Below are 26803 nucleotides of genomic sequence, written 5' to 3'. Positions count from 1 at the left end.
AGTGCTGGATTCCTCTTGCAGGAGACGTGGGCACTTCTTTTTTACCCCAATTGTATCTTAATCTCTCAGCTTGCTTCAGATCACATGCCCAGCAGCACCATCCATATCTTTCCTACTCGATGCAAGGCAGCTTGTTAACTTGTTGTTTAACACCACCAGAGAAACAATTGCACTTGGAAGTAAAAAATCTAAATATCACTAGAATGTCTTTAATACATCTGCTAAGTTTAGCCAAGATGCAGAATTCCTGCAGTGATCCTGCCTATTATTTTTCAAAGCAAAAAACATCCTGTTGATGCTTAATGAGTGTAGAATCCAGAGACAGTAATTTGGCAGTAATATCACTTGACTTTTCAAAAATGATGGCTGGCCCAAGGTATGCTCACCTCTCACAGCCCAGCTGTGATAAACAACTTGAAAACAAACACCTTTGCACTCAGATGTGTTGAGGGACATGGTTTAGTGAGAACTATTGGCGATGGATGGATGATTGGACTGGGTGATCTTGTGAGTCTTTTCCAACTTTGGTGATTCTATGATTCTGTGATTCTATGATGGGCCAGCAATGCTTTTAACTGATGCAGACAGCTTTTAGGACCAGAGAATGACACTCCAAGCACAAGCACAACCATGTGGTTACTAAACTCAAATTAGATAGGGGGGAAAGAGAGGTTTAGGGTTGTTGGATACACAGCAGGATGGCTTTTGTCAGTTCAGAGGCCACTTCTGAGCCATCCCAAACCATAACAGTGTGACTTGCCAGGAAGCCACATCTCTGGAACACACTTCTAGACACGTACTGATGATTAACCTTTCACTTTTATTATCATAAGCAGAGCTGAGATGTGCAGGCAATGCAAGTGGCAAACTCAGAGCAAAACCATGAGTTTCAGCAGACATTCAGAACCATGGTTGGTTGAAAATAAATTGTGAACTTGTTTTGTTTTTTTAAATGATACTTGACAGGCAAGGCAGAAGCAGGTGTGTTCCCTTTCGTGTGGTTAACTGGACAAAAAGCAGGCTTCTTTTTCCTTTCAAGAAGGATTTCTTTCATTAAAGATGGAGGAGATTTTACAGCAGTGTTTCTCAGCCTTTTTATTTTTGCAGCAAAAACCAAAAAACAACAATCACAATTAAAACAAACAACCAAAACAACAACAAAATACCTCCCACCTCTCAGCGATGGTACATGCTGATTTCTGAACTGCACGTGAGCCACTCATGAGGCAAAGCAGTGGCCTTGCATGAGGTCAGGCACAAGCTGCTGCAAGAAGTCTGTGCTATGCAAGCCAACTTTCACAAAATACATGAGATTGATGCTCAGACATCAGTTTCTTGCTCAGTTTCACGGGTGACCTTTTAACGCACTCCTCCTGCCCGCCCTAAGCCTCCAGTCCTCGTCCCGCCCCGAAGCAAACGGCGGACTACAACTCCCACCGTGCTTTGCGCGCGATGCCTCGCGGCCTTTAGCGCGTGGAGCGGCGCGGTGCATGCCGGGACACGTAGTGCAGCAGGGCGCCAGTTCGGCCGCTCCTCCGCGCGGCGGCGATTGGACAGGCCCGGCCTCTGCCCGCAGCGGCCCGCGGTCGTCTCGGCCCGCACGGCGCCCGGCGCAATCACAGCGCTCGCGACGGCTCCGGAGCAGCGCGGTAAGGTGGGCCCGGGGCGCGCCGTCGCCGTGCGGGCGGGGGGTGGTCGGGAGGGGAGCGCGACGCGGGGCCGGCGCTGGCGGGCTCGGAGCGCAGGAGTTAATGAAGCTGCATAGTCGCGCCTTCTGAATTTCTTTCCATGCACGCTCCGAACGATTCCATGTTTGCTGGGCAGAAATGTTCGTCCTCATCTGAGTTATTCCTCCCCGCCCCACGCCACAGAGCCATGCAGGGTGATAATTAGCAAGCATTCGGGCGTCGTCTCAGCGCTGTTTTTTCTGCCTCCAGTGTGACTCCTGAGATACCTTTGGGATGCGCTAAGGCTTTAGTCAGATGTGGAAGAGAAAGACAGAGGCCGAATTAGCGTCTGTTATTTCCGAAGTACCCAAGGAAATGCCCTACGAGGGCTGCAGGAGGCTGTCCCCGTCCTGGGAGGCTCAGGGCTCCCTTGTGTTGGCTCTGTTGCTGAGAACAAGGAACCCGCGATGGATTTAAAATTACTTCTCAGTATCTCGATAGTGCATTTAAAAGTGTTTAAAATCGTTCTGAGTGAACATAATGATGAATTCTTGCTTTCACACTAACATTCACTTCCAGATCTCCTAGAGCTACGTTAAGCTCTTTTACTGCAAGTATCAGTCCTTATCAAATTAAGGTGTTTCATTAAGTATTTACTCGTGGCCCTTGTAAACAGCTGTATTGCAACAGAGCCCCTCATCTCTGTCTCCTTCAGAATGTGGTTTATCAGAGGCTGCGGTCACAAAGACTTCTGCTTTTTGCTATAGAGGTGTATACAGAAAAGCAGACCCGTTCTGCAGGGCTCGGCCACGGCCGCGGTGCTGTACCAGGCAGCAGTAGGGATGCTGCTGCCCAGTGCTGCGATCGCTGCCCAGGGGAGGGCTGTCGTGTCGTGTGTTTTGTGGGAATCAGCACCCGAGTGTCATGGCGGGCAGTGTGCAATCACGGTGCAGGAATAGCTATTGGGACTCAATTCTGAAAACTGGAAGGCAGTTCTGAAAAATAAAGGTCGTGAGTGCGCGGCCTGGAGGGAAGAAAGCAAGGTAAAGTAAGATTTCCAAGAATGGGCATGCTCAGCTGGTAAGCTAAGGCTGATATTTTTCTCTACGATTACTCTTATTTCATATGAAGGGAGGATGCCTTGATGGTTTCTGTTTGTGCGGCTCTGAGAGGCTGTGCTTGAGCTGTTTGGAGTTCAAGTGACTGAATGTCGACATCACTGTAATCTCCCGTGGAAAATGCTGTCCTGAATACGGGCTACTTTCCTTACCGTTACCTGGTATCTGAGATTTTTGGTTTAGTGGAGCTTTCCTAAAGAAAGGCGGTGGGGACAGAGAAGGAGCAGGCTGCTGGCCAGAGGAGTGGCTCTGGCAGATGGTGTAAACTCCCATCTCATCAGGTCGGAGGTGTGCAGTGGGAAATGGCTACAGGAGCTTGGGAAGAGAATACAGGAGCTGGGAGCTGAGCAGATTGCTCTGGCAAGGGCTGCCTGGCCCCGGCCCGGCTCCTTACAGGGGCTGAGCAAACTGCGTGCTGTGGTTATGTGTGTGCAGGGTCGCGTGCTGTGTCTCTGAGGTGCCTTTTTCCTGACAAGGTCTCCAAAGCAAAGTTAGCTCTTCTACTAGAAAAAAACAGGAAGGGCTGATGAAATCATCCCCTGTTGTATGGGGGTCAGCCAGAGCTCTAAAATGATTTTGTGAGTTTTCAGTTCTTCCATGCACAGGTTGTGTTTATTCTGTAAAGCAAGACTCGTGCTCTGCGTGCGTTGGGGATGGCACGTGATGTGTTTTATTCTTTGCTCTCAGAAAAAGCTGTTTACACATCTATGGTAAGCTGGTCAGATGGTTCCTAAATGTGACCTGAAGGCATGACATGTGATAGGAGCTTTCTCTGCTAGACTCTGGGTCAAGAACTCTTACAACACCCCAGAATGCAATCGTTCAAGTTGCTGCCTGAGCAATCAAAGGCTTTCTTTAAAACAAGCAGAAATATGTACTTATTTTATTCTGGTATTTGGAAACAAGCAATGAAAGACCTGTTCCCGCTGCACGTGTGTTTAATGGTTAAGCCAATTTTAAAGGCTGCTCAGGGAACCTTGGGGAACTGAGCTTTTATTAATTATGGCTTATTAGGGCACCAAGGCATGTCTGTGCTTTTTGGTTTTCCTTTCTAATGTTAATTTGATTTAATTATAGTAGAGGAAAAAGATAAGTGGGATTATATGTCATCAGGAAATATAAAAGATGAAATTTCTCCATTCTGAATAACCTATAACGAAACATGTGGCTTTCTAATAACATAGTGCAAACCCCTTCTTGGCTTCTTTTTTCCTTCACTTCTGTATCATTCATGACTTTGTCTCAGCAGAGATGGGAAATGGCAGGGTCCATGTGTCCCTGTACCACATGGAGGGACAGTCTGAAGGGCTTGCTAACTCAGTCTTCATTCGTTCCTGGTCTGCCCTTGGCTCCTGTGCCGTGGCAGTGGCTTTTCCATGCTGTGCTGTGCCCTGAATTAGCCATCCTGCTGTGTTGCCCAGGGAGCAGCTGGCAGCAGCGTAGCTTCTATTGATACATAATGAATTTGAGTTAATGATTTACATCTGTAAGAACTTATAAGCATCATGTGAAAGGATCTCCAGTAATCATTCAAACCATTTATTTCCTCTTTGTATTTTTTCCTGTAAGCATGAGTGATTTCAGATGGAGAAATGAGTTCTACTTTAATTAACATGGAAAAGGTTTCTTCACATGAAACAGATACTAAACTTTGGAGGATTTGCATGAAACTTGGCTATAGATTCCAGTAAGTCAAACTCAGTTAAGATTTCAAAGTAGATGGTCTAAAATGTGTTGATTTTTCTTCTCCTGGCCAGTATTTCAGCAGTTAGGTATCCCTGAAACCGAATAATAAGAAGGAATAAGTATGTTATTCCATGGCATATATTGGTATTTGACAAAAGTTTTGCACAGCTTAATCACAGCTGTGCTACAAGTAAGGGTAGGCTGCTTTTGTTAATGTTGCATTGTCAACACAGAGCCTCTTCAAGGCAGTTGCTAGTATGCTGCTTGTGTCGATTGTCTGAAGAAGTGACAAGATAGACAAGGCAGAGATGGAATGCAGGGCTGCCTGTCACTGGCAACACCACAACAAGAACTTAAAACTGCAGCTTGGCATGAGAGATTACAGTTGTCTTTCAAACTGCAGAAAACTATTGCTTATTCCTTAATGCACTTCTAGCTACTCAGGTATCTAATAGCTCAGCAGTCTGCTGTTAGTTTTCCTGTATTGTTCTTGCACCAAAATCTTGTGCTTACAGGCAGTGGCAGGAGTGGTTTACTGCACAAAGATAAGTGTCCTAGCTGAAGGTGAGTTTTTGAAGAAGCAGTGTCACAGCATTTTACGTTTGGTTCTGTCTTTCCCTCTGTTTTGGAGCTCACTGGTGTGCTAATAACTCTTCTTGCAGAAACCAGTGTGCTAACATATTTCCTTCACTTTGTACTAGCTCCATTAAAAAGGGAAAAAGAAAAAAAGCCCCAAAACCTCTTTCAAAAACATTTATAATTTTTCTTTCCTGTAACTGCCTGCATGACTTAGCCAAGAAGATCTAGTCTTAGAAATACCCATACTGTGTTGTGCTATGAGTACTCACCACATGACCTAGTCGCAAGTCAGTTACGTTTGTTTCAGCCTAACTTGGGAGTGTGGGAGTTCTGGTCATGTGGAACTGAGACCAACTTAGATGCTTGTTAGCTCTTTGGTATAGTGGCAGCTATGACATTATCCCTTCTGATCATGCAGTGTGCTGTGGGAGTTTCCAATTTTATCCCAAAGAAAGCTATGCTAAGTAGACTGCTCCAATCTTACTGTACCTCTCACATACGTATCAATGGAGATCAGCCTCCAATATATAATTTTAACTGGGCCAGTGTAAAATCCCCCTCCAAGAGCATGCAGCTCTTCTCTGGCTGTGTTTTTCTGAATTCGTGTTCACAGTCTAAGACCTTATTCTGTCTCTCTGCAGCTTGTGTGAACACTTAACCATTGTGCAAAGTAGATGAAAGTACCTCTCTTTCTTGTGGTATCGTTTTGCTCTCCACCAGCATAGGCTGTACAAATAGCACAAGATGCTCACAGCCTGTGCTTCCCACCAGCCCCAGCTGCATCGCATGCAGATCAGCAGCACTCTGGGTTTTCCCTTCCCTCAGTGACTCTGTGGGCACAGAGAGCTTCTATGGTGTTCTGACATTCAGCTCCTGAGCAATGCCCCACATCTTTGTGCCTGCATCACCAGGGGTTGAACTTGATGGTAATGGGCTCATTGCCAGCAAGTGGAACCAGAGAGGTACCCAAGCAGAGACCAAGAGAACAGTGTTACTCTGAGAAAGTTTTGTGTGAAATATTTGACAGTGATACTTGTTCTGTGTTTGAAAACTTATTCACTGCCAGCTACTACAGAACAAAGCAACCAGAGGGAGCTGAAAGACTTGGCTGTCCTGCTCAGAACTGCTTTCAGTTACATTTGAAAGCTGACAGAAAAGTATTGTAACTAGTAGCAGCTTGGTGCTAAGGGAAGATATAACCAGAAATTGTAAAGTGGGTTGAATGGTCTTTAGAATGCAAAAACAGTCCATAAGCAAGAAGGGCTTCTTGTTGTGATACTGGTGGCATTTACTTTGTTTTGGCTTACTTTTTTTTGGCTTATGTCCTCTGATCTACTTCTTTCAAACTTCTTCATTAGGGATTTTTTCTCCTTCCCATCTGCAGAATAAATAAAGAAAAAAGATGATATTGGAAGTGGTTGTGCTGCTAAGCTGCACTCTGGGAATCAGCACGTTCCCCATGGAAGAGCCGGAAGATGGAGGCAAGCACTGGGTGGTGATTGTTGCAGGTTCCAATGGCTGGTACAACTACCGCCACCAGGTAAGGAGCCACATGCTGACACCACTCTCCACAAAATGCCTGCTCTGGGACTCGCAGGGAGATGGCAGTCTGTCTAGACTAGTTCAGACTTAGGTCATTTGTACACGTGCTTCTGCTTCTGGGCTTCCAGGAGCGTGTGGAGTATTGTAAAAGAGTAGAACAAGATTCATGCACAGCCTGGCCTTGTCTTGTTATTCTCACCCAATAATTACCTTCATTTTCCTCTTATTGAGTCTTTTTGTTTACAACTTCATCCAGCTTTTCGCCCTTTCAAAAGCTGTCATTAGCAGTAGGAGCAGTGTTCTTCTCTAGTCACGCTTCTGTATTTTAGGAGACCTGTATCATTTAGGCTAAATGTTTTATTACCACACTAGAAGATCTTACTCCAACTTAAAGTAAGTGATGCAATGTCTAGAATTAAACCTTAGTTTTGAGAGACACGCATGTTTCTATCTGTTGTTCTTATAAGCTTACATTATAAAAAAATCTTCCTTTCTCCTCCGCAATTGAAAAACTCAGCTAAAGCTGTAATACACATTATATTTTCTGGGGTTTTGTAGAGTGGAAGACAAGGGTTCTTTTAAGCCTTTTGGTAGCTGTATTCTGCATGGTCTCAGACTTGTGCTGCCACATGAAGAATACAGTGCTCTGAGGTGCAGGGCTGAAAGAGGAGAAAAGGAAACAGGAACTCCTGTGTTGTCACCACTGGCGTGAGGGCGAGTGTCAGAACAGATGGGACTGTGACTTAACTCTGATTAAATTCAGGACTTTTGTAACTGGTGGTCAGGTGACTACAGCATTTTTTCCCTTTGGGGAATTCTTGGGCAATCCCTTTAACAGATTCATCTTCACTTAAACATAGTCCTTGCTCAAGACTTGGTATGCTCTTTTGCTTCTCTGGAGAACACAGCCCATTTTATTCTGACCTAGGTATACATTTGTATGTTTTTAATTGTTAGAAAAATATTTTACTAGGCTGTTGCTGGTTTTGATATACTAGTAAACCAGCATTTTAGAATTTAGGCTGCATTAAATAGATTGGGTACGTCTATCAAGCGGACTTTCTGAACTCAAAACTTCTTCATTTTTAAAACTTGATCATTTTTAATGCAGCTGCCTGTACGAAGTAGATAGACCCTACCTTCTCCATCTGTTGCAATTGGGAAAGAAACAAGTCGTCTGTGTGTTGCATGCACTAGGCTTTGTGTTTATGCCTCTCTTCCCTTTCAGCTTGCAATCAGTTCGCTGCTTTCAGTGCAATGATGAGATTAAAGCTAAGTGAACCAGCCTGACAACGTTGTTGCATTTGAGGAAGAACCTGTTAGAGACAAATGCTGGCTTAAGGCTTGGACAAACTGGTTTTGGGGGTTTGTGCCAGCTTGTTCCACTGTAACAATCGCTTGATAACTGGAGGTGGAATTACATGTGAAGAGATGAGATTTTGAAAAGTCGAAATTCCTACAGAAAACAATTACAAAAATACAAGCATTGTACTTGATCACTACTCTTCTTGGCATGTCTAAGTGTAAAATTATTCCGAGTTAGGTTGTGGTTGCTGGCATTGCTGTGTAACCAGTCTCTCTGGCTCTCTTCCACTAAGAGGAATTAATACTGCAACATTCAGTCTTTAAATAAAATTTCTTTTTAAAGCTGTGGCTCATGATAATTCCTTTTCTACTGTTAATCAGGCAACTTCTACAGGAGCTTTTAATGTTTCTGTTGGTAGGTCTTCAGTAGTAAGTTTATCTGCTGGATATTAGGGAGTAATGAAGAACACAAGATGCCCACCCAAGTGTTTGTGTCTGGTGATAAGTCAGAATTGCACATTTACATTTCAAGTGTGGTCGCACTTAGCAGACAGTTAAGTATCTTTTCAATTTTCAAGTACTGCCTGCTCAGTAACCTTTTCAAGGTTAGAAAACTAAGAACAAGTTTTTTTTGAACGCCTTCAATTTGAAGAGAATATCAACTAACTGCAAAGTATCTGCAGTGTCAGGTACTGCATTTAAATCCCAGAAATGTCTGTATTTTAACCTCTCCTTTTGCTTCAGGAGTATTGCTAGCATTTGGGGAAAAAAAGGAAATGAGTCCACTGCTAGCAATCCTGTCAAAGTTATGAAATCAGTACTATAAGTCTGTGTGCAGGATCCTTCAGAAAGAGATTGAGCTCTCACTTGTCTGTTCTCAATGAGACAGTATTACCTCTAGTTTGTTACAAAAAAATTAATTCCCACAGGACGCAGGCTGTCAGAAACCTCTACTGTCTTGTCTAGCTGCCTCTCAGGGTCCACCTCCATGGAGGAAAGATGTACACTGGGACACCCAGTAGCTAACTCGTGGAAAATGAAGTGCGTACGTGCTGCTAAGTGTAATTCAACAAGGGGCTGCCTCGAGTATCAAACATTTAAGAAAGCTTAATCCCAGTAAAACTAGCTGAACAATAGACTGACTTCTAGGAGAGTTGTAAAGAGGAGGCGGGGCGCTAAGAGAGACTTCAGGGGTCATTACAGACTTTTAGAAATGTTATGCAGGCTTATTGCCATGCTTTGCATATGTTAGTGCTCCCTTAGTTCCAACTGTGGACGCAGAAGTGCTGTGCTAAATGGCTTGCTCATCAGGTGCATTGGAACCATGAATAGGACTTGAACTTCCAGCTGTGTGCTTTATCCATCATGAAAATTGTTCCATGGTGAGCCTACAATTTTCAGTAGAACAATACTTACACCAACAGAAACTAAGCAGTGCTCTAGGAGTGCAGGTTTAATTCTTTGTCATTCTTCTTTCCAAAGGAGAAATTGCAGAAGAAAATAAATTGCACTTTAATGCACTTTCCTCCCACTGTCACCTTACTTCCTCAGAACCTCTCTGAAAATTTGTAGATGTGAATCTTCCTGCAAGTAGTTTCTCAGTGTGCCAGTTGCTCATTACCAGTTAGGGTGTTATTTCCTAAGTGCCCCTCGTATATCCCTTTGTAACCTGAGACCAGGCAAACACATGCCTGGGTTTTGGTACCCAGTTCAGCTCTTTGGGTACAGTTAATAAATAAGGCTGTGTGTTTGTATTACACCTAACGTTTTTGTTGCTTTGTATTCTGTCCGTACACAGAAGTCTGTCTGCTCTCTGTTGCCTTCCACAGTAGTTACCTGGTAGCAGAAGTTGTTCCTTTGACTATGCAAACATAAAAGGAGGGAGCAAAGGTCACATCATCAAACACCTCTCTAATGTCATACCTGAAAGTCTGTATGGAAATGAGTCTGTCGTTGTGCCCCGTACAGACCAACAGTATCAAGTTTGTAAAGACTGTGCAAACTCTGTGAACTGTGTGTTTGCACCTGTAACCTCAGTGAATCCGAAACTCCTTCTAAGACTTCAGCTGTCAGCGGTCAGGATCCACTCTAAGTGGTGCAAACCTCAGATGTAGGCAAATAAAGGAGAAAAACCCACTGTTTGCATTTATCTGTATTTGAGATTCAGACCTTACGGGCACTTGTTTTCTGTCTGATGCCTGAAGTGGTTACCAAATCAAGATGATCTAAACTTTTCTCTTGCAGTTATCTAATCAAGTTCCTAAGAAAAATGTTAAATGTTTTGAATAGTACTCAGCCCAATGTGATAGGCTTACTGTTATTGCAAAACTAGCCTATATATAGCCTGGTGCTTGGTGCTTCTCAATTCTTCAGCAGTTTTACTGATATCTTAGTGTATTTTTTATTAAGAGTTGCTTGGTCATTGGAAGTACTATCCGTGTACTCCTCTCTGCTCCTCAGCAGTTATTCTTACTGCTGAGACTGTGCCAGCAACTCCAACCTAAAGCTTGTTTCACAAGATCAAGAAAACAGGCCATTACTTTCTGGATACTCCAAAAGCCATAAATGATCATAATCGATACTGTGCAGGGTTGAGTCGTACAAAAGGTGGAACATATACCAGAGGAGAAATCTGACAACATTAAAATGCTGAAAATTAAAACATTTAAATTTGGGTGCATGGATCTGTTTCCAGTCGTTATTTTCAGTCTTATAGTTAGTGAGCTTTATGGGCCAGGAATTAAACATTTCCTAAGTTCTTAATAGACCTGTAGTTTTTGACTGACTGATGCATGCTTCAGAAAGGGAATGAAACATGGCTGACGTTTCAGACATAGTCTTCTGCTATGCTTATGCATTAGAGTTCATTCTTACTTTGGCCATAGAATTTCCCTGTACGTTTGGCCGGAGCAGTGCAGGGAAGCAGGGAAGCTGACACTTTGTTACATGTGCTTTTTAGCCATGAGGCTGGTAGTCATAAGACTAGAAGTATCTAATTGCATGGAAGTCACTGCTTTTTTTTTTTTTTTTTTCCATTTAGGAAATATTTGTGTGTACATACCACAAAACAACTTGATTTTTCCAAAGAGGAAAAAAAAAAAAAAAAAGCAGGCTACTTGAAAGCTGTGTTAACTTGAATGTTTAAACAGCTCTGTGACAAAGGAGTAAGGCTGGTTGGCATTTCTTGTTTTCATCCCAGGAAAGGAAGGAGATTCTACCTAATTGGTGTGCTTTCAAGATGCAGGAGTTAATTATTTAAGTGGATTTAAGCTCAGATATCCCTTAGGAATTTGCTGAGGTGGCAACAGGCTTAGACTTTACATGAGGATCCAAAGTCTGAACCTTTCCATTACAGCTGACACCTGTGCACTGTTGAGCAGTAGCAGCTGTATAATTGGACTTTCTCATCTTTGTCCTTCAGAACAGAGCCATCCCTATCCACACCAAATCATGATCACAAAAGCATGACTTGCTTTAAGCGATGATTTTACGTAGTAAATGTTCATAGAATTCATATCATGTACTAAATCAACAAGAATGATACCAACAATGGACCTAGAACAATATTAGCTATCTCTTTGAGAGTAGTTTACATCTTTAGCTATGCTACAAAATTACTTCTGTAAGAAGCAAAGCTCAAGCAACAATACTTACTCAAGCAATTACTGATAACAGGAAATACTGTAGATTCACAAATGCCTCCCTATTCTAGCAACAGGCTGTTTCTATTCTGGTTTTATAGAGATTGTTTTTCAGTATATGGGAGGGAAGAAGAAGAGCATGTGACCAACATCAAAGGTGGCCGGTCTGGTCAGCTAACTATGCACACAAAAACATTTCCTCAAAACTATTCTACTTAAGATAAGGGAGTTGTAGCAGCAAAACATGTTTTTGCTACAATAGCCTGTGTTGGTGATATCACTATATTACCAGCAGACATACTTCCTCATAGCAAAAGTCTTAAAAGGTGGGGCAAAAATCCAAACAGGCATAAATTAAGGTTGATGGGAATTGATCAAATTGGTCTGTTTCCACCTACACTAAATAATTTGACCCACTTAAAGTTACCATCAAGATATATGTGAGGCAGGATGCATTGAGCAAACAGTCAATGAATCAGAATGAAGAGCAGACAAAAAAAAGTAAGCTGATTGCATGCAATTACAAAGCTGAACTAATTTGAAGTACTTTGGTATTGATTTAAAGCACCTCAGAAAGTCTCAACAGGCCAACCATATTGCCTGCAGACACTTGTTGGTTGAATGTGTTGATATTTTATCACTATAACATGCCTAAGCATTTTCTTGCGTTGCTTGACTATAGTTGTGTCTATCAGCCTAGCAGAAGACATGTTCTGTGTCTTAAGGGTGAGAGATCTGTGACCCATCTACTCATCAGTTTGTGTACAGATGCTTGATTAGCGTTTTCTACTACTTTTGCCTGGGTTGCTTCTGAAAATCAAATATCTGTTTAGGCAAGTCTGCACTCAGCTGTTTTGCACTGTGTGTGGTACCATTTATAACTTCGGATATATAACCTGTGTCTTTGGCTTGATGTGGCAACAGCTCCTATAATGCTGCACAGGGAACTCCAGAACTGCAAACTGTGGAGGTAAATTGAGACATGAGGGAGAGAACCTACTCTGACTTGTGTTGTAGGAAGTAAAACTGCTTTAGTAAGGATAGTTTAACACTCAGAGTTAGTCATATGGAAAGATATTCCCCTGAGAGAATTCACTGGCATTGAATTTGCCTCACCCTTCATAGTCTTGCTCAACTACCCTCTGTTTTCAGCCATACAAAATGAAAGTGGCAGAATTTCAGAGTCCTTTAAATTAAACTAGTAGAAGTCAGTAATGCATCTAAGTAAACTAAACTTATGGAGGTCCACTTAAGCCACTTTAGTTTGGTGTGTAAAATAGTTAATTAAATGAGTTTAGCAGAAATAAGTTTTAAAGCTTGTTTCCAGCTTGCATGGGTAGTTAAAATTTTTTTAGGTGAGATTTCCCCTGGTAAATCTGCACATTTTTTCTTGCATCTGACAGGTTATAGTTCTGGAGTTAAAATGCAGTTGCTAATAACCCATTCAGTCATTCACAGACTGCAAGTGTAAAAAAAACCAAAAAAACAATTATGTGCTGATAGAACTTCATACTTTACTGTAATATTGTTTTAATGAGTACTGTTACTTCTCTGCCATCAGAAAGTGGTTCTTTAAAAAAAAATCTGCTTACTCATATCCTGCATGAGTCAGAAAAGGAGCGTGAATAGAAATTCTGTAATTCGAGTTTCTGTGGAAATCCTTGCCCTGAATATACTTTAATGTTACCCTACCAGAAATATATAATTAAGAAGGAATTATTGGTTAATCAAAATTCTCATTTAGTAAAACAAAAGTTTTTAAAAAAGTCTTTGCAGAGTTGATATTAGTAAGCTATATTTGTTTGAGCAAAGGATAGTTTTTGCTGCTTAGTCATGCAGGCTTGTTGCTGAACTAATTGAAATTGGTGGAAATCCAACTCTTCCTCTGCTTATTGCACTTTGGATCTGTCTGTGGGCAAGTTTTTCACTTAGATTTCCTTGCACAACGTAGAACGTTGCTGAGGACCTTTTGTTAAACTTTGTTATCTTTATTAATTTGCAAGGAACTTCTAGATAGTGTTTGAATACAAATTGTAAACTGGAGAGATTTTAATCCTAGTCTTAATTATTACTATAACTGTTTCTAGTAAGAGAAAGACAATTGATTACATCTGTGCATTTCAGTCTTCTAGCAACCCTCAATCTCTTATATTTGAAATGAAAATACTAGGATGGAGTTTCTTTTGAACTGTAGCCTGGTCTTTGGTCCACAAAGCTATTTTTCTTGTTCTCAAGCATGAAGTCTCCATTAAAGGTAATAATGAAAACCTACATTTTTACAGGCAGATGTGTGCCACGCATACCAGATCGTACACCGAAATGGAATTCCAGATGAACAGATAATTGTCATGATGTATGATGACATTGCTGATAATGACGAGTAAGTAGTGAATGTGCACTGGTAACAAGCTGTTTTCTCCAAATATGCCATAGTCACTAATATATTTTGAATTTGTAGTAGTTTTGTAAGAAGAGCTGTTAAGACTGCCTGAGATACGTACAGAAGTGTTATCCATCAGCACTGTAAATTTGCTTTGGGATATGCACATGAGCTTTTCTAAGCATTGCTCCACATCTCAACCTCTGTTGTGGCACTGAGGACTTTAGAGCTCCTTGTCAGTTCTTCACTGTTACAAAAGCAAGGGGTCTTACCTCCCAGACATAACAGTTTACAGCAGATAATGTAAAAGCACGCACATAGGGAATCTCAACATTCTTTCATAAAAAGCCTATAAGTCACGTATCAAATGGATTAATCTCCAGAAAGTGCACTGAACAGAGAAACGTACATGACCCGTCCTTGATCACTGCCTATATAGCATATCATTGTTTTCTACGTGAAACTGTTTGCTTATACAGCCTCTGATTCTGAGAAACTTCAGCAGAAGTCAGCAGACACGGCATGCAGAGCAGAGCAGAGAATAAAAGGAATTAAAGGAAGGAGTGAAAGCAGAGAGATAATAGTATAACAGACCTCTTACTTATATGCTGAGGTTAATCTACATGAACTGTGGTACTTCAAGTACTCTAAGGATACCTAAGCTGAACACATGAAGTGACTGAAACGTAAAGGCCTTTGTATTCTGTGATCACTTAACAATACATGGTACTACTGTTCAAATGCTCTCGAATGCAAGGCGGCCAGTCAGGACGTTTTAAATTGTTTCCTAGTTGTTCCGTGGTTGCTGTATGGCACATTACTAATTCTTTGTATTTATATTGCTTTAAACTTTCAGAAATCCAACAAAAGGCATTGTCATCAATAGGCCTAATGGAACAGATGTGTACGCTGGAGTGCCCAAGGACTATACAAAAGAGGTAAGAATGGAATGCAATTTCAGGGAAACTAAGGTTCAGCTTTAACCAGTGTTGTGGATAAATACTTTTAATCTGTACGTTACACATGAGAATGTACACAGTATAAAGCCTTCAGCTTATTTACCTGCATGGTTTGACACGAAGCTCATAAGATGAATGTAAACACTAGATGCTTGGAGGCAAAGTAGTGGTTATAAAAGTAAATCCTCACATTGTCCTGCATACAAAAACATTTTAACTCAATCTGAAGAACAGCTGTGCAAGTCTGTTTCATTAAATCAGAAGTGTAATGCAGTTACTTGGTGATTTTGTGATTTGGTATCTGAGTCATCAATGGCTAATATGGTCTACACATGCAGCCCTGCAGTTGGGGAGTTAGATTCAAGACTGGAAACTGTGTCATTGAAGCTAAAATTATAAATTATAAAAATTTCTTTGGGGATTTTTTAAAATTCCAGATGATACCAATATATAGTTAAAAAATTAGATATAGAAATAATTTTGCCAGCGTAATGCAATGGCAAAGACTTGGATGTAGGGCTGAAGAGATGGGTGAAAGTTGGCAAAGGCAGGGTCTTTTAATTTGGCTTTACCTCCAAAACATAAATCTCAAGAAACTATAACCATTGAGCTCCATAGTAGCAGTAATACTATTTTATCCCTAGAAATCTAAGTAGGAACCAAGACAAGGAATTCCAATGATAACTATAAAGAATGAATAGATCCTCTTTCTAATACAAGACCACATTCTGAATTTGGCTTGCATTCTTCTTTTAAACTGCTGAAGTATCAGAAAGCAAATTACTTTCAGAATATGAACAATACAGGAAACTGAGAAAATGCTGTTCTTGAATATCAATCACCAGCTAAACTTGCCACCCACATGAGTTATGGTTTTCAGAAGCAATCTTACTAAATAAAGATTTTGTTGATTTTTTTTTTCCTAATACCCTTTAATTTAAATCCTCTTAAATTCTTAGGATGTTACTCCAAAGAATTTCCTTGCTGTTCTCAGAGGCGATGCAGAAGCAGTAAAGGGGGTGGGATCAGGAAAAGTATTGAAAAGGTAAGAGAAACTTCATTTAGAAAATAATTGCATGTATGTTGTACATCAGTACTGATTTCAAAAAAAGAAGAGGGTAAACTGGAGCTGACATTTTACTGGTAGTGAGTCCAGTATAGATGAGAGTGTAAAAATTCTTGAAAACAGTGTCAATTGTATTAAGGCATATATGTCATTAAACTGTTATTTGTTATTGTCTTTTTTTTTTTTTGTAAGGAGATCTATAAAAATAAAAATCTATTAAGGTTTGGAGACCTTTGAAGAGGGTTTGGTTTGACTAACAGTGGTTAGTGAAGTGGTAAGAGATGGCAATCAGTGGTAGTGGGGCAGAGATAGGTTCAGCAGCTCATCAGCTGAAAGAATTGTATGCTTAATCCCAGCCTTGGCAGATGCGGATATATTTAGGCTTTGAATGCAATGAAATAGAATTATGGTTTATATTTAATGCAGAAAGTCTTTGAGGCTGAAAAAGTAGCATAACCTTACATATTAATGAATTTGTAGCTTAAAGTGTTTGTCATCTTAGTTGCACAGATATGTCTAAGTTTGGCAATATTCTAATATACGAACAATAATAAATACTAGACTGGCCAAGTAGAATACCTGTAATTAACAAGTGTAGTTTATAAAGGCGTATAGAACTTTGTTGATTCAGTAACCAATTGTATTGGTTAGGCCAATTCCAATTGGCCTAATTGGAAGGCCTCTTAAAAAGATACAAGGTGAATAAATTACACCAGGTATCTAAAGAGTGAAATATGATGCTTATTTTCTGAGGTCCATAATATTTCTGACTCAGTACTGCTAGTGATATTTTTCATATTTGTCATTTTTCTATGTACTGTATTTCCTGTAAAAAATTTAAATTTGAATTTGGCCTATTCAAAGAAGTAACCTAGTTAAATAAAAATTGTGTAAGTGCCTGTCTTCATCCAACAGTTCATTTTACAGACAAAGCAATGAAATAGAAGAGTCATTTTCCAGCATTGGGAAAAATAAAACCAGTGAAGGAGCAGGACAATATTTGAATAATCTACTGCTCTCAGTTGTTTATATTCCCTCCTAAAGAAGAAAGATAGAAGATAATATGTGCAGGTCATATAGGAAAAAATTAATAAATTGCTGTACAGGTACTAGATGGTTCTTTTCTAGTAGCTGCAATGAGCCAAGCAATGAATATAAAGCATTCTTTAGCCTATTAAAAAAGTGTACTTCAGAACACACCTCACTTGTAAAATCTTGAAGTTATAAGTTACATAAAGGAGTGGCTATGCAGAGGGCCAAGGACACTTAGCTACTCAGGAGGACAGCTTGAACCCTGATTGAAAAAAAAACAAAACAAAACAAAAAACAGCCAAGAGTGGCAGACAAATATGTCCCAACCCTTCTTTTGTTAGGCTTTATTGTGTGAATTTCAGTCGGTGCTCTCACTTCTGCTTTTGGGGGGGACAAGGACTCAATTATTTTTTCTGCTCAGAAGTCTTATAGATTGTTCTCTAGGTTGTTCCCTAACTAGCAGGTCCTTGGCCAAGCAGAAAGCTGGCTTGGGGACTCGTTCCAGTCTGCTTATACAGTTTATTTGAAATTGTCCCTGAACACAAATCCCTTCGGAGATTTGACTGTTAGAGCAATACCTTAGCATCAGCCAAACATTATCTATTTGATTTAGAGAGCAGTAAAAATTTGCTGCAAACTTCAGGGAATCAGCATTCATGAGCATACAATGTTCAACCAACTGTGGAGCCATGTAATACGAGGAACCTACGTAGCACAAAGAGTGAGTTTGTATATAGATCAGATCTTCATGAGACGTGGACTGGTGCTCATTTGGCTACGTGTAGCTGTACAGATCAAAACAAGATAGTACATAGACATACAAAGGATCTTATTAAAAAACGTCACACATTACAGGTGCCTCGCTATAACGTTATTACAAAAGGAATCCATTTTTACCAGAATGCTACAAATCTCCACAGTATAACATTTCTAAGATGGGCAAAACAGCTGTGCTCCTACTAACTACCATCTCCAGCCTAACCAGCAATTGTCCCCATGATTTAGGGACTAACAGTATATACCTGATCTTATTTCTCTTCCAGACACCCATCTTTTCTCAAAAGCACTCAAAGCAGTATGCTTTGGAAGGAAAAATTACTACCAAGAACATGAGGTGTTTCAGATGCTTTATTTTCAAATGTTGGCATGCGTTGGTATTGAGCAGCAGATGATGCTTGTAGTAAAGATTAGGTTAGAGTGATTAAAAATAATTTCTTTCAATTTTCTCTTTACAGTGGTCCCAAGGATCATGTATTTGTTTATTTCACTGACCATGGAGCTCCAGGACTTCTAGCTTTTCCTGATGATGATGTAAGCATTTGGGGGGGGATTACTTTGGAGTTTGTCATTAAAAAAAAACCTATCTTTTTAATGACATACTATAATACTAAGTAATACATCCAAAACTCTAAAATATTCAATGCACTGCCATATTAAGGACTGGAGGGAGAAAAGGAGCTATGTTCTCTTCATCATCCCTGTTTTTATTTCACATAGTTAGGACTTGCTTTCTAGTGCCGTACATGAATCAAGTATCATTTAGCACCACTAGCCATCTTTTCCAGTGGTAAATACTAGAACATTGCATTTCAGATGTCCAAAACACTGGGTATGTTTAAAGTGATACACATATTCATAACAGTTGTTCCTAATAAATAACTTGTGAGTCTTTTGAACATCAGTGATTTAACAGAAGCCTTCTTATTTTACAGCTTCACGTGAAGGACTTAAACAAGACCATTTGGTACATGTATCATCACAAAAAGTACCAAAAGGTAAACAAGCATGTTAGAAGTTGCATGATTAAAAGAACTGCTGCTATGGAAAAGAGGTGCTTGTCTTCACTTGCAGAGTAATTTAAAGTGCAAAGAAGTTGGTGCCATGTAACGAAATTTGGATTAGAATTTATAACTTATGGGTCTGATCCTCTACACATTTTCCCCTTCCATCTTTTCTGGATGTTTGCAGTTGATGCAGACTAGACTCTTTATAACATATAAATGTAATCAATGGGAAAAACAACATTTGTAACTATCACACCCTCATAATGCATACACGGCTCTTTCTTCCTGTGCTTTTTTCACTTCAGACTATGCTTTTCCTACAGGAAGTTCGTATATGCCTTGTTTTTCTCTAACAGTTACTAATACAGTTGAAAAGACTGTACCTCTTATCAAAAAATTCTGGGCAGTTACTTCATTACAAGTAGCTGTAAGCAGAAAGACTAGTCTTTAGAATCTAACAGTAGCTTTTTTTTTTTTTAAGCTGCTTATTCTATCTATAGAATAGTTGGGGGCATCATTTAGGAACGCATACATGGTCATAGGTTCCAGATATACTACATTCATTAGTGGTACACTGCTAGCCCTAAGGTTGACTTGTATTTGATTTGTGCTTTGTATGTTAGCCACTAGATCCCTTTGGAGTCTATAGAGGTTGATTGCATCTTTCCATTGTGATTGTTTTCCCTTTTCCACATAGTTTGGTTCTCCCCCCAAAAAAAGAAAAAGTGATCTATTTACTTTTGTTTTGTAATGTTACAAATAGGTTTTGTTTCAGGATTATCAGTTCAGTTAAACTAACTACAGCTGAAAAGCTCTGAAGGACATTTCTCAGTTTTCTTGTGGAATTTATTAAAGTCTCTGACTTCTTTTATAGATGGTGTTTTACATTGAAGCATGTGAATCTGGATCTATGATGAATCATTTGGCTGATAATATCAATGGTGAGCCATCAGTTAACTTAATGGACATAGGTTTCTCAACCTGTCATAGGCAAGACCTATACAGATACTGCGTAAGTGTTCAAGTGCCATGTACATCCCTAGAAAGGATTAGAGAAAGTTACATTTTCCATTTATGGGAAGTTCCATTTAAAAACACAGAATCCTGTAAAGACCATCTAGGCTTTTTGTTTCTTGCAAATGAGAAGTTGAAAAAGTTCTTTTCAGGAACTATGTAGTTGTCCTTAACTGGTGACCACTAAGGTTATACTGACATTTCTTAGTCTCAGCATTGTTAACAGTTGTTCCTGCTGACACTATCCTCTAGTACTAATCAGGATACAGGATTGACAGACAATTTTGCTACACTGCTTTGGGCAATACACCAGGTAGTGGAACTCCCAACTTTTTAGAGTTTCTAAGCTTCCTACTACAGAGCTGGGAGTTTAGCCTTGGTTAGTATGAGGAATGAGAACCTTTTCAAGCTCTGCTCCATGGCTGGGAGAGCAAACACTCTGGCTTTTTCATTGTCATGAAGCTCTGATTCCAGGGAGGACCCAGCCACCTGCATATCATGGCTTTCTAGGACTTTGGCCCTGTAGTAGCCTGGCTAGCAGCCACTGAGCCAGTGAATTTACAGCAGGTTCTCACAGAACGTGTCACAGTGCTCAGTGAATCAGCATGTTTTAAAATTTATTCTATTAGTGGCCTCCAGTTTGGTGACTGGTTTTACTGCTAGCTCTACCACTGATTTACAAAGGCAGAAAATTGGCAGTTTATGTTAGAACCAGAAGCTGTCCATGTCAGCCTTCAGTTGTGAGCTACAAAGCTTATGGCTTATTTTGAACATTTTTAACTGAAAGTAACCATTTTTTATAAACTATAAATGGTTTCTTAGTAAGAATTTTAAAGAATGCTAAGGGCATCACTTAACTACACAGACGATATTTTAGACTCTTTTGGCTTTTGAACTGTAGCAACATTCTGAGTGAAAACAACACTAGCTATACACTAAGCATGCAGAGCAGTTTTCATTTTTGAAACTTGGACTCCAATCACGGAAGTATGCCATGAGTTGACTTTGACAAAAAGCCAAAACAGCTTTTGTTTTAGTATCTGTAAGGGAATGTTTAAAATACTTGTTGTGTAAGAGAGGAGTGACTGGAAACACTGTGTTTGAGACAGATCGTGTAGAGGTGATCTGAGCTTTTCCCTCAATGTAGAATGATGTTCTGGAGATAATATTACTTAGAATTACTTAGAAGGTAGAAAAGATGATTTGTAGAATTTATTCCAAGTTTGGGAACAAATCCTCATCATTGTAATTAGAAGTACAAACGTATGTACTGTGATTGTGCAATACCTTCAGGCAGTTATTTGAAAGTAGTTTGTGTTTTTCCCTCCAGCTTAAGCAGTGCTGGCCACACAGCAAGTTCTTAAAACAGTGCAGAAGCTGACTGAACAGAATTACTAATTAGCTTCTTTTTTTCACACCACTTAGAAGTAAATGATAGCCAAAATCCTTAGGCAAATATATCACATGCAGCAAAGTACTCAATCATGGAGTAAATGGAATGTTAAACACACACACACAAAACAGCAAAAACACAAAAAACTACTTTTGTCTTACAGTTTACGCAACAACTGCTGCCAACCCCAGGGAGTCATCTTATGCCTGTTATTATGATGATGAAAGGCAGACTTATCTTGGTGACTGGTACAGTGTGAATTGGATGGAAGATTCAGATATGGTAGGTTACTAGATAAGATTGCTTATATTTCTATACACAAATATCACTAAGCTTTAAAAAAGTTGTTTTAGAGGAATTGTTTTTATGCGAGACTGAAATCAACAAACTGAGTTGATAAAAGTATTTAACTGCTATTCAGAAGTTTATAATCTTTAGGTAACTGAATTTATTTCAGAAACTTACTCTTTTTTATTAGTAATATTAGAAACCGACTAGTTTCTAGTTTCAAGTTCACATCACCTTAGTTTACTATTTGGGACAACATATCTGAATTTGTTTAATCTAGCAGATCCTTAAATACTGAACTGTGGTTAACCTGTTTATTAGCATAATGGAAAACAGTAATAGTGAAACAAGTCTGGATTCTTACGCTAGTCTCCTCCCTGCTTGCCCATTTACTGGGAATTAAGATAATTAAGAGATGACTAAAAACAATTTGGGAATATCCTGGCAAATCTTCATTTCCATTTTTTATTTCTATGCGTTTCAAAGGTTTCGTAGCTCTTACTCTCTACCTTCTTTCTACAAACTGGTAGCCACAGCCTCTTCCAGATGTCTGCACATTTTTATAATAGCTAAATTTAAATAGCTGTGATTTCTTTATGCAGGAGGATCTGAGAAAAGAAACACTGCACAAACAGTTTCAGCTGGTGAAGAAGCGCACCAATACCAGCCATGTCATGCAGTATGGAAACAAAGTACGTATTTGAGCAGGCTTCCTTAAAACCTTTTCTGCCCTATCCATTTTTTTTCCTTAAACAAACAAACAAACGCAGTCTGGCAAAGTTAATTTAAAAACGAAACTGCTCATCATACACAAATAAACCTGACATCAATTAAGTACAATACAAATGGTCACCACTTCTAGACATGTGAATATTGATATAATGTTAAGGAAGTATATTGTTCCCTTGAATGAGAGGGGCTGAGAGATGACATGTCATTTATAATAGTCCTATTATTCAGTGTGTTTATAGAACCACATTAACTAATAATTCAAAACAAATGGGTTATTTAACCTGACAGTCCTTTCTTCTTCTGATATTTGGAAATAAAAGTTCCAAGATTTTTGGCAGCCTTAGTCTAAGATAGTCAGAAACAAAAATATTTACAAGCCTATGAATTCCTTTCCTAATAGAACAAGTTTAGAGAGTTAAATTTGCACAGCAAAGCAAAGCATTCAACTGGAAGTGCTTGACAGTTTATTTATTTACTTTCTAACTTTCAGAGTATCTCCACTATGAAATTGATGCAGTTTCAGGGCACGGGGAAGAAAGCTGTCCCCATTTCTCTGCCACCTGTAGAACACCATGACCTGACTCCTAGTCCTGATGTACCTCTCGCTATCATGAAACGAAAGCTGATGGCTACCAATGATATGTATGAGGCTAAGAAGATTGCTGCAGAGATGAAAGCACACCTGGAGGTATACAAAACGAAAACAAATCCAACAACAGTAAAACCACACTGTATGCTAGGTCAGATTTCTGTCCATGATAAGAAGTCACACTCCTGAACCAATGGGATCGTTTCCAGTTTCTACAATTTTTAACAAAATTAGTCTGCAGACTGCTAGCCTCTAGCTGATGGCATATTCTTCCTTTAAAACTTAGGAATTTACTCTCAGAGGCATTTAAAGTAGTGATTATAAAGATAGAGGTAAGCAAATGCAGAAGTCAGCATCACACCTTTTATTGCCTGGAAATGCCCATTCTCTATCCATAGGAATTCTTGCTGGCAGGAGTTAGTTTTTGGTATTAGCTAACCTTGTCACAGTAGAAGCGAAGTCTCCCACATCAAATAGCTTCTGCAGTAGTGTGACCACTATCAATACTTCATTGTCTTTCTTCTGGCAGAACACCAGAGGGAGAACAAGTTATTTTTGTGCAACAGGAGTCTCTTTCTCCCTAGTTTTCATTTGAGTGTTAAGGTCCAAAATATGGAACCAAAAATAGGAGGCAAAACTGATTCCCTTACAGATTTCAAGAGCTGAGGGCCAAGAGAGATTTAAAGAAAAATTCCATTAAAAGTCTTCAAATTAGGGTTAAAAAAAAAAAAAAAAAGCATATTTTAAAGTTTTGTCTTATGTGCAGGCTAAAGAATATATCCAGGAATCCATGCGGAAGATCATCACCTTAATAACAGGATCAACGGAACTGACTAACCAGATCCTGTCAGACAGGCTGACCATCAGCAATTACGACTGCTATCAGGCAGCAGTGAACCACTTCAAAACTCATTGTTTCAACTGGCACTCTCCCTTGGTAAGACAAGCATTAGATATACCCTGATACACGTACCAGTAACACCACAAGCTCAGAAGTCATTGTCAGGTCTGCAAAATCAGCTTTTATTAAAAGCTAGCATGGGGACAGACTTACAGATTATTTTTAGATGAGTAATGTTTTTGGAAGCAGGAAACTACTTTCACCACACTTGTAGATGAAGATTACTAAAGACATCGTCAGTAAAAAGCAAACAAAAAGACTAATTTCTACTAGTTAGAACTATCCCTTCACCATTTCCTTTCCCAGAAATCCAAATATTAAGTCAGTCATGTTGTATTTTTGGTTGAAGCATTACTACTAGAAAAACAGAGACAGCACTACCACTTTGAATTCATAGTATGTTTTGTATAGTATTTCTGCATTATAATTGCACGTTGTACAGTTCTTTTTCATAGCCTCGTTGATACTATCATGGTCTCATTGAAATCCTGAGAGCTCCTTTTTCTTAGCCGCTTTATTATTGTCCTTTCTTGCCAAGATCTCACTTAAGGACCAAATTCTGTTGTGCCAAACACTGTTCAGAGAAGAATAACAGAGGGCAGTTCTTGTTCTAGAAAAATTAATCCTGGTGTCAATCAGGCAACACAACCTAAGCAGACAGAGCTCTGTGATGGGGTACGTCAGATGACTGGAGCATCTCTCATATGGGGACAGGCTGAGAGAGCAGGGCCTCTTCAGCCTAGAGAGAAGGCCTACAAGAAAGCTGAGGAGGGACTTTTTTTTTTTTCCTAAATGCACGTAGCAACAGAATGAGGGGAAACAGCTTTAAACTGGAAGAGGTTAAATTTAGACTTGACATTAGGAAGAAATTCTTTACTATGGGGGTGGTGAGATGCTGGAACAGGCTGTCCAGCACAGCTGTGGATGCCCCGCCTGCCTGGAGGCATTCAAGATCAGGCTGGATGGGGCTTTGAGCAACCTCATCCAGAGGGAGATGCCCTTGCCTATAGCAGGGGGGTTGGAACTAAGTGATCTTAAATGTACCTTCCAACCAAAACCCATGATTCTGTGAACATTTATTGATTTTAGCAGAAGTCAATGGAATTATCTGCCAGTTAGAAAAGATGTAAGCACTATTAGCAATTCAAAAGTAGAGGCATTCTTTCAACTGGAGCTTCTGTTTAGCCAGGCTGTTAGGAGGCTGTGAAGCTTTATTAAACTTCTAGTTCCTCTTTTGTACTTTTTAGGGGAATTTTTTTTTTTATTGTTTGGGTTTTTTTTTTGTGTCGTTGTTATTATTTGGGTTTTTTTTTTATTGCAAATGGTTAGAGAGGCGAGCCTTGCCTAAAGGCTAGTGTGCAGCAACAGCTGAATTTACCTGATGAACTTCTAAGAAGAAAGTACACAGAAGAGGCATTTAGAACAGCGTTTAGCCTAGTATTAGATTATTCAGACCAGCAAATAAGTACCTTGATTGTTAATAGCATATTTGAAGTATTGCTACAACTTAGTTTGCATTAAAAAAATATCTGCTATTCATCCTTGAAATTATTAAAAATGTTTATTTCAGTATGAGTATGCACTGAGACAACTGTATGCTTTGGTCAACGTCTGCGAAGGAAGATACTCCATTGACAGGTAAGGAGGTTTCCACATAGTCTATGTAGTTTTGTCTATGGCTAGAAAAAAAAAAGCTAATATGATGATGAGCATAACACTACAAGCATCTCAATTGTTCTCCTCTGTTGACCATTTTGTTAGTAAAGTTCCAACTCTAAAGCCATACATGCAAGTTCTGCAAAACACATCCTGTTTAGTCCCTCCCTCTCATAAGTATCCAGTTCTCCAAGTCTTTAATTTGCTTCTTGGTAAAATTAAAGCCTGTCAGAGGATCCCACTGCAGAGCATAGTTTCAAAACAGCACGACACATCAGTGTTACAGAACAGACATGTTGTTCTGTAACTTCTGTGTAATGTCACACTGAAGCAAAGTTAGGAATTGCTTTGTTTTCTCCTCTGTGCCCTCAGCTGCTGACTCAGACCACAGCACTTCTGTGTTCTCATCCATAGGCACGTGGCGGGAAAATAGGAAAATAAGGGTCTAGGCTGAACTATTGTGGTCAGGACGAGGAAGTGTTGCATTGGAATTCTGACTTACGAGGGTGTCGTTCATGGGAGAGGATGGGATCCTAGCTTGTGAGACACACAAGCACAAGAGCAAGGAAGGGCTAATAGCTGAGGCAGAATGAACATACAACTCAGTTGGTGAGGAGCTGCTTTGTGTACTCTGGTGGCACGTACTCCTGTTGGCAACCCACTACAGTCAGTTTGGAAAACTTTTTGAGAAGAATGAACCTGAACATTTTCTTACTGTTACTGTTCTCTATTGCAGAATATTCTTGGCCATGGATCAAGTGTGCCGTGGGTATTGATAGAAACAGTAGTCTAATGTAACCCTTACTGCAAGTGATAATTTTTCTTAACTGAAATAATCAAGACTTTCTGTGCATGAAGAGTCAACCACTATGCTGAAGCTGTGCTAGGAGCTGCGGGATCTGCCCAGCAGTCTTACATCACTTGCCAGCACTGTCCCCCCAATTCCCACCTGCCAACAGCCCAATGGTTTGACAGAACCATTTTATCAGACCACGTGGAGCTTTCAAGATGGGAATCTCTGGGTGAACACTACATAGCATCAACAGTGATTCTGAATCTGTGCTAAATATTGACTCAGATTCTGGAAAAGAAAAATTATAGCATTGCTAACCGTTACCTTTTTTTTTTTTTTTTTAAATGATAATGAATGCTATTACAGTGACTAACTTGCAGATTGGTTGAAGAGTGAAGAAACCAAAGTTTGTTTTTTAAGCTTTAACTCCCTTTAAAGAAGCAAATTGTTGTGTTCAAGAATTATCATGTTAACAGCACAGTTCAAATGTGAACAGTAAAAAAATCTTTTTGGGTCAAAAACACTGTTTTCCAAAGAAAAAACACAAGTATCTAATGCTGTAAATTTAGCACCAGTATGCTATAATTAAAATGTGTGTACACACAAACGTGTGGGAAGTCACAGAGTTCAGGAACCGTCTGTGAATAAAGTTGATAATTTCATCAACCTACTGGGCAA

General features: G+C 39.7%; 1 protein-coding gene across 4 annotated transcripts; it reads left to right on the top strand.

Annotated features, from left to right (window-relative positions):
* The first annotated feature begins 1509 nt into the window (after positions 1 to 1509).
* On the top strand, positions 1510 to 26803 carry LGMN (legumain). Of its 4 annotated transcripts, none has more exons than XM_085225522.1 (14): positions 1510 to 1649; positions 6435 to 6590; positions 13821 to 13918; positions 14775 to 14856; positions 15837 to 15922; positions 18211 to 18286; positions 18688 to 18750; positions 19634 to 19700; positions 21330 to 21448; positions 22057 to 22146; positions 22677 to 22874; positions 23542 to 23712; positions 25247 to 25314; positions 26069 to 26803. In XM_085225522.1, the coding sequence occupies exons 2-14, from the start codon at positions 6453 to 6455 to the stop codon at positions 26106 to 26108; spliced, it is 1296 nt and encodes a 431-aa protein (XP_085081648.1). In that variant the 5' UTR covers positions 1510 to 1649; positions 6435 to 6452; the 3' UTR covers positions 26109 to 26803. The 4 variants fall into 4 exon arrangements, with proteins under 4 accessions (XP_085081648.1, XP_085081649.1, XP_085081650.1 ...); XM_085225523.1 differs by having other exon boundaries at positions 1516 to 1654; XM_085225524.1 differs by having other exon boundaries at positions 1529 to 1649; positions 6409 to 6590.

This window comes from Meleagris gallopavo, chromosome 5 (assembly GCF_905368555.1).
Source record: "Meleagris gallopavo chromosome 5, MGAL_WU_HG_1.1, whole genome shotgun sequence".
NCBI lineage: Eukaryota > Metazoa > Chordata > Aves > Galliformes > Phasianidae > Meleagris > Meleagris gallopavo.
The sequence above is the reverse complement of the archived record's forward strand: the minus strand, read 5'-3'. Positions and strand labels throughout refer to the sequence as shown.

What these genes read in the sequence shown, in the direction of transcription:
- LGMN (XM_085225522.1), top strand. Translation starts at nt 6,453, where the DNA reads ATGATATTGGAAGTGGTTGTGCTGCTAAGCTGCACTCTGGGAATCAGC. An exon ending in TCAGGAAAAGTATTGAAAAG is followed by an intron (nt 15,923 to 18,210) that starts GTAAGAGAAACT and finishes TTCTCTTTACAG; the next exon opens with TGGTCCCAAGGATCATGTAT. An exon ending in TCAACTGGCACTCTCCCTTG is followed by an intron (nt 23,713 to 25,246) that starts GTAAGACAAGCA and finishes TGTTTATTTCAG; the next exon opens with TATGAGTATGCACTGAGACA.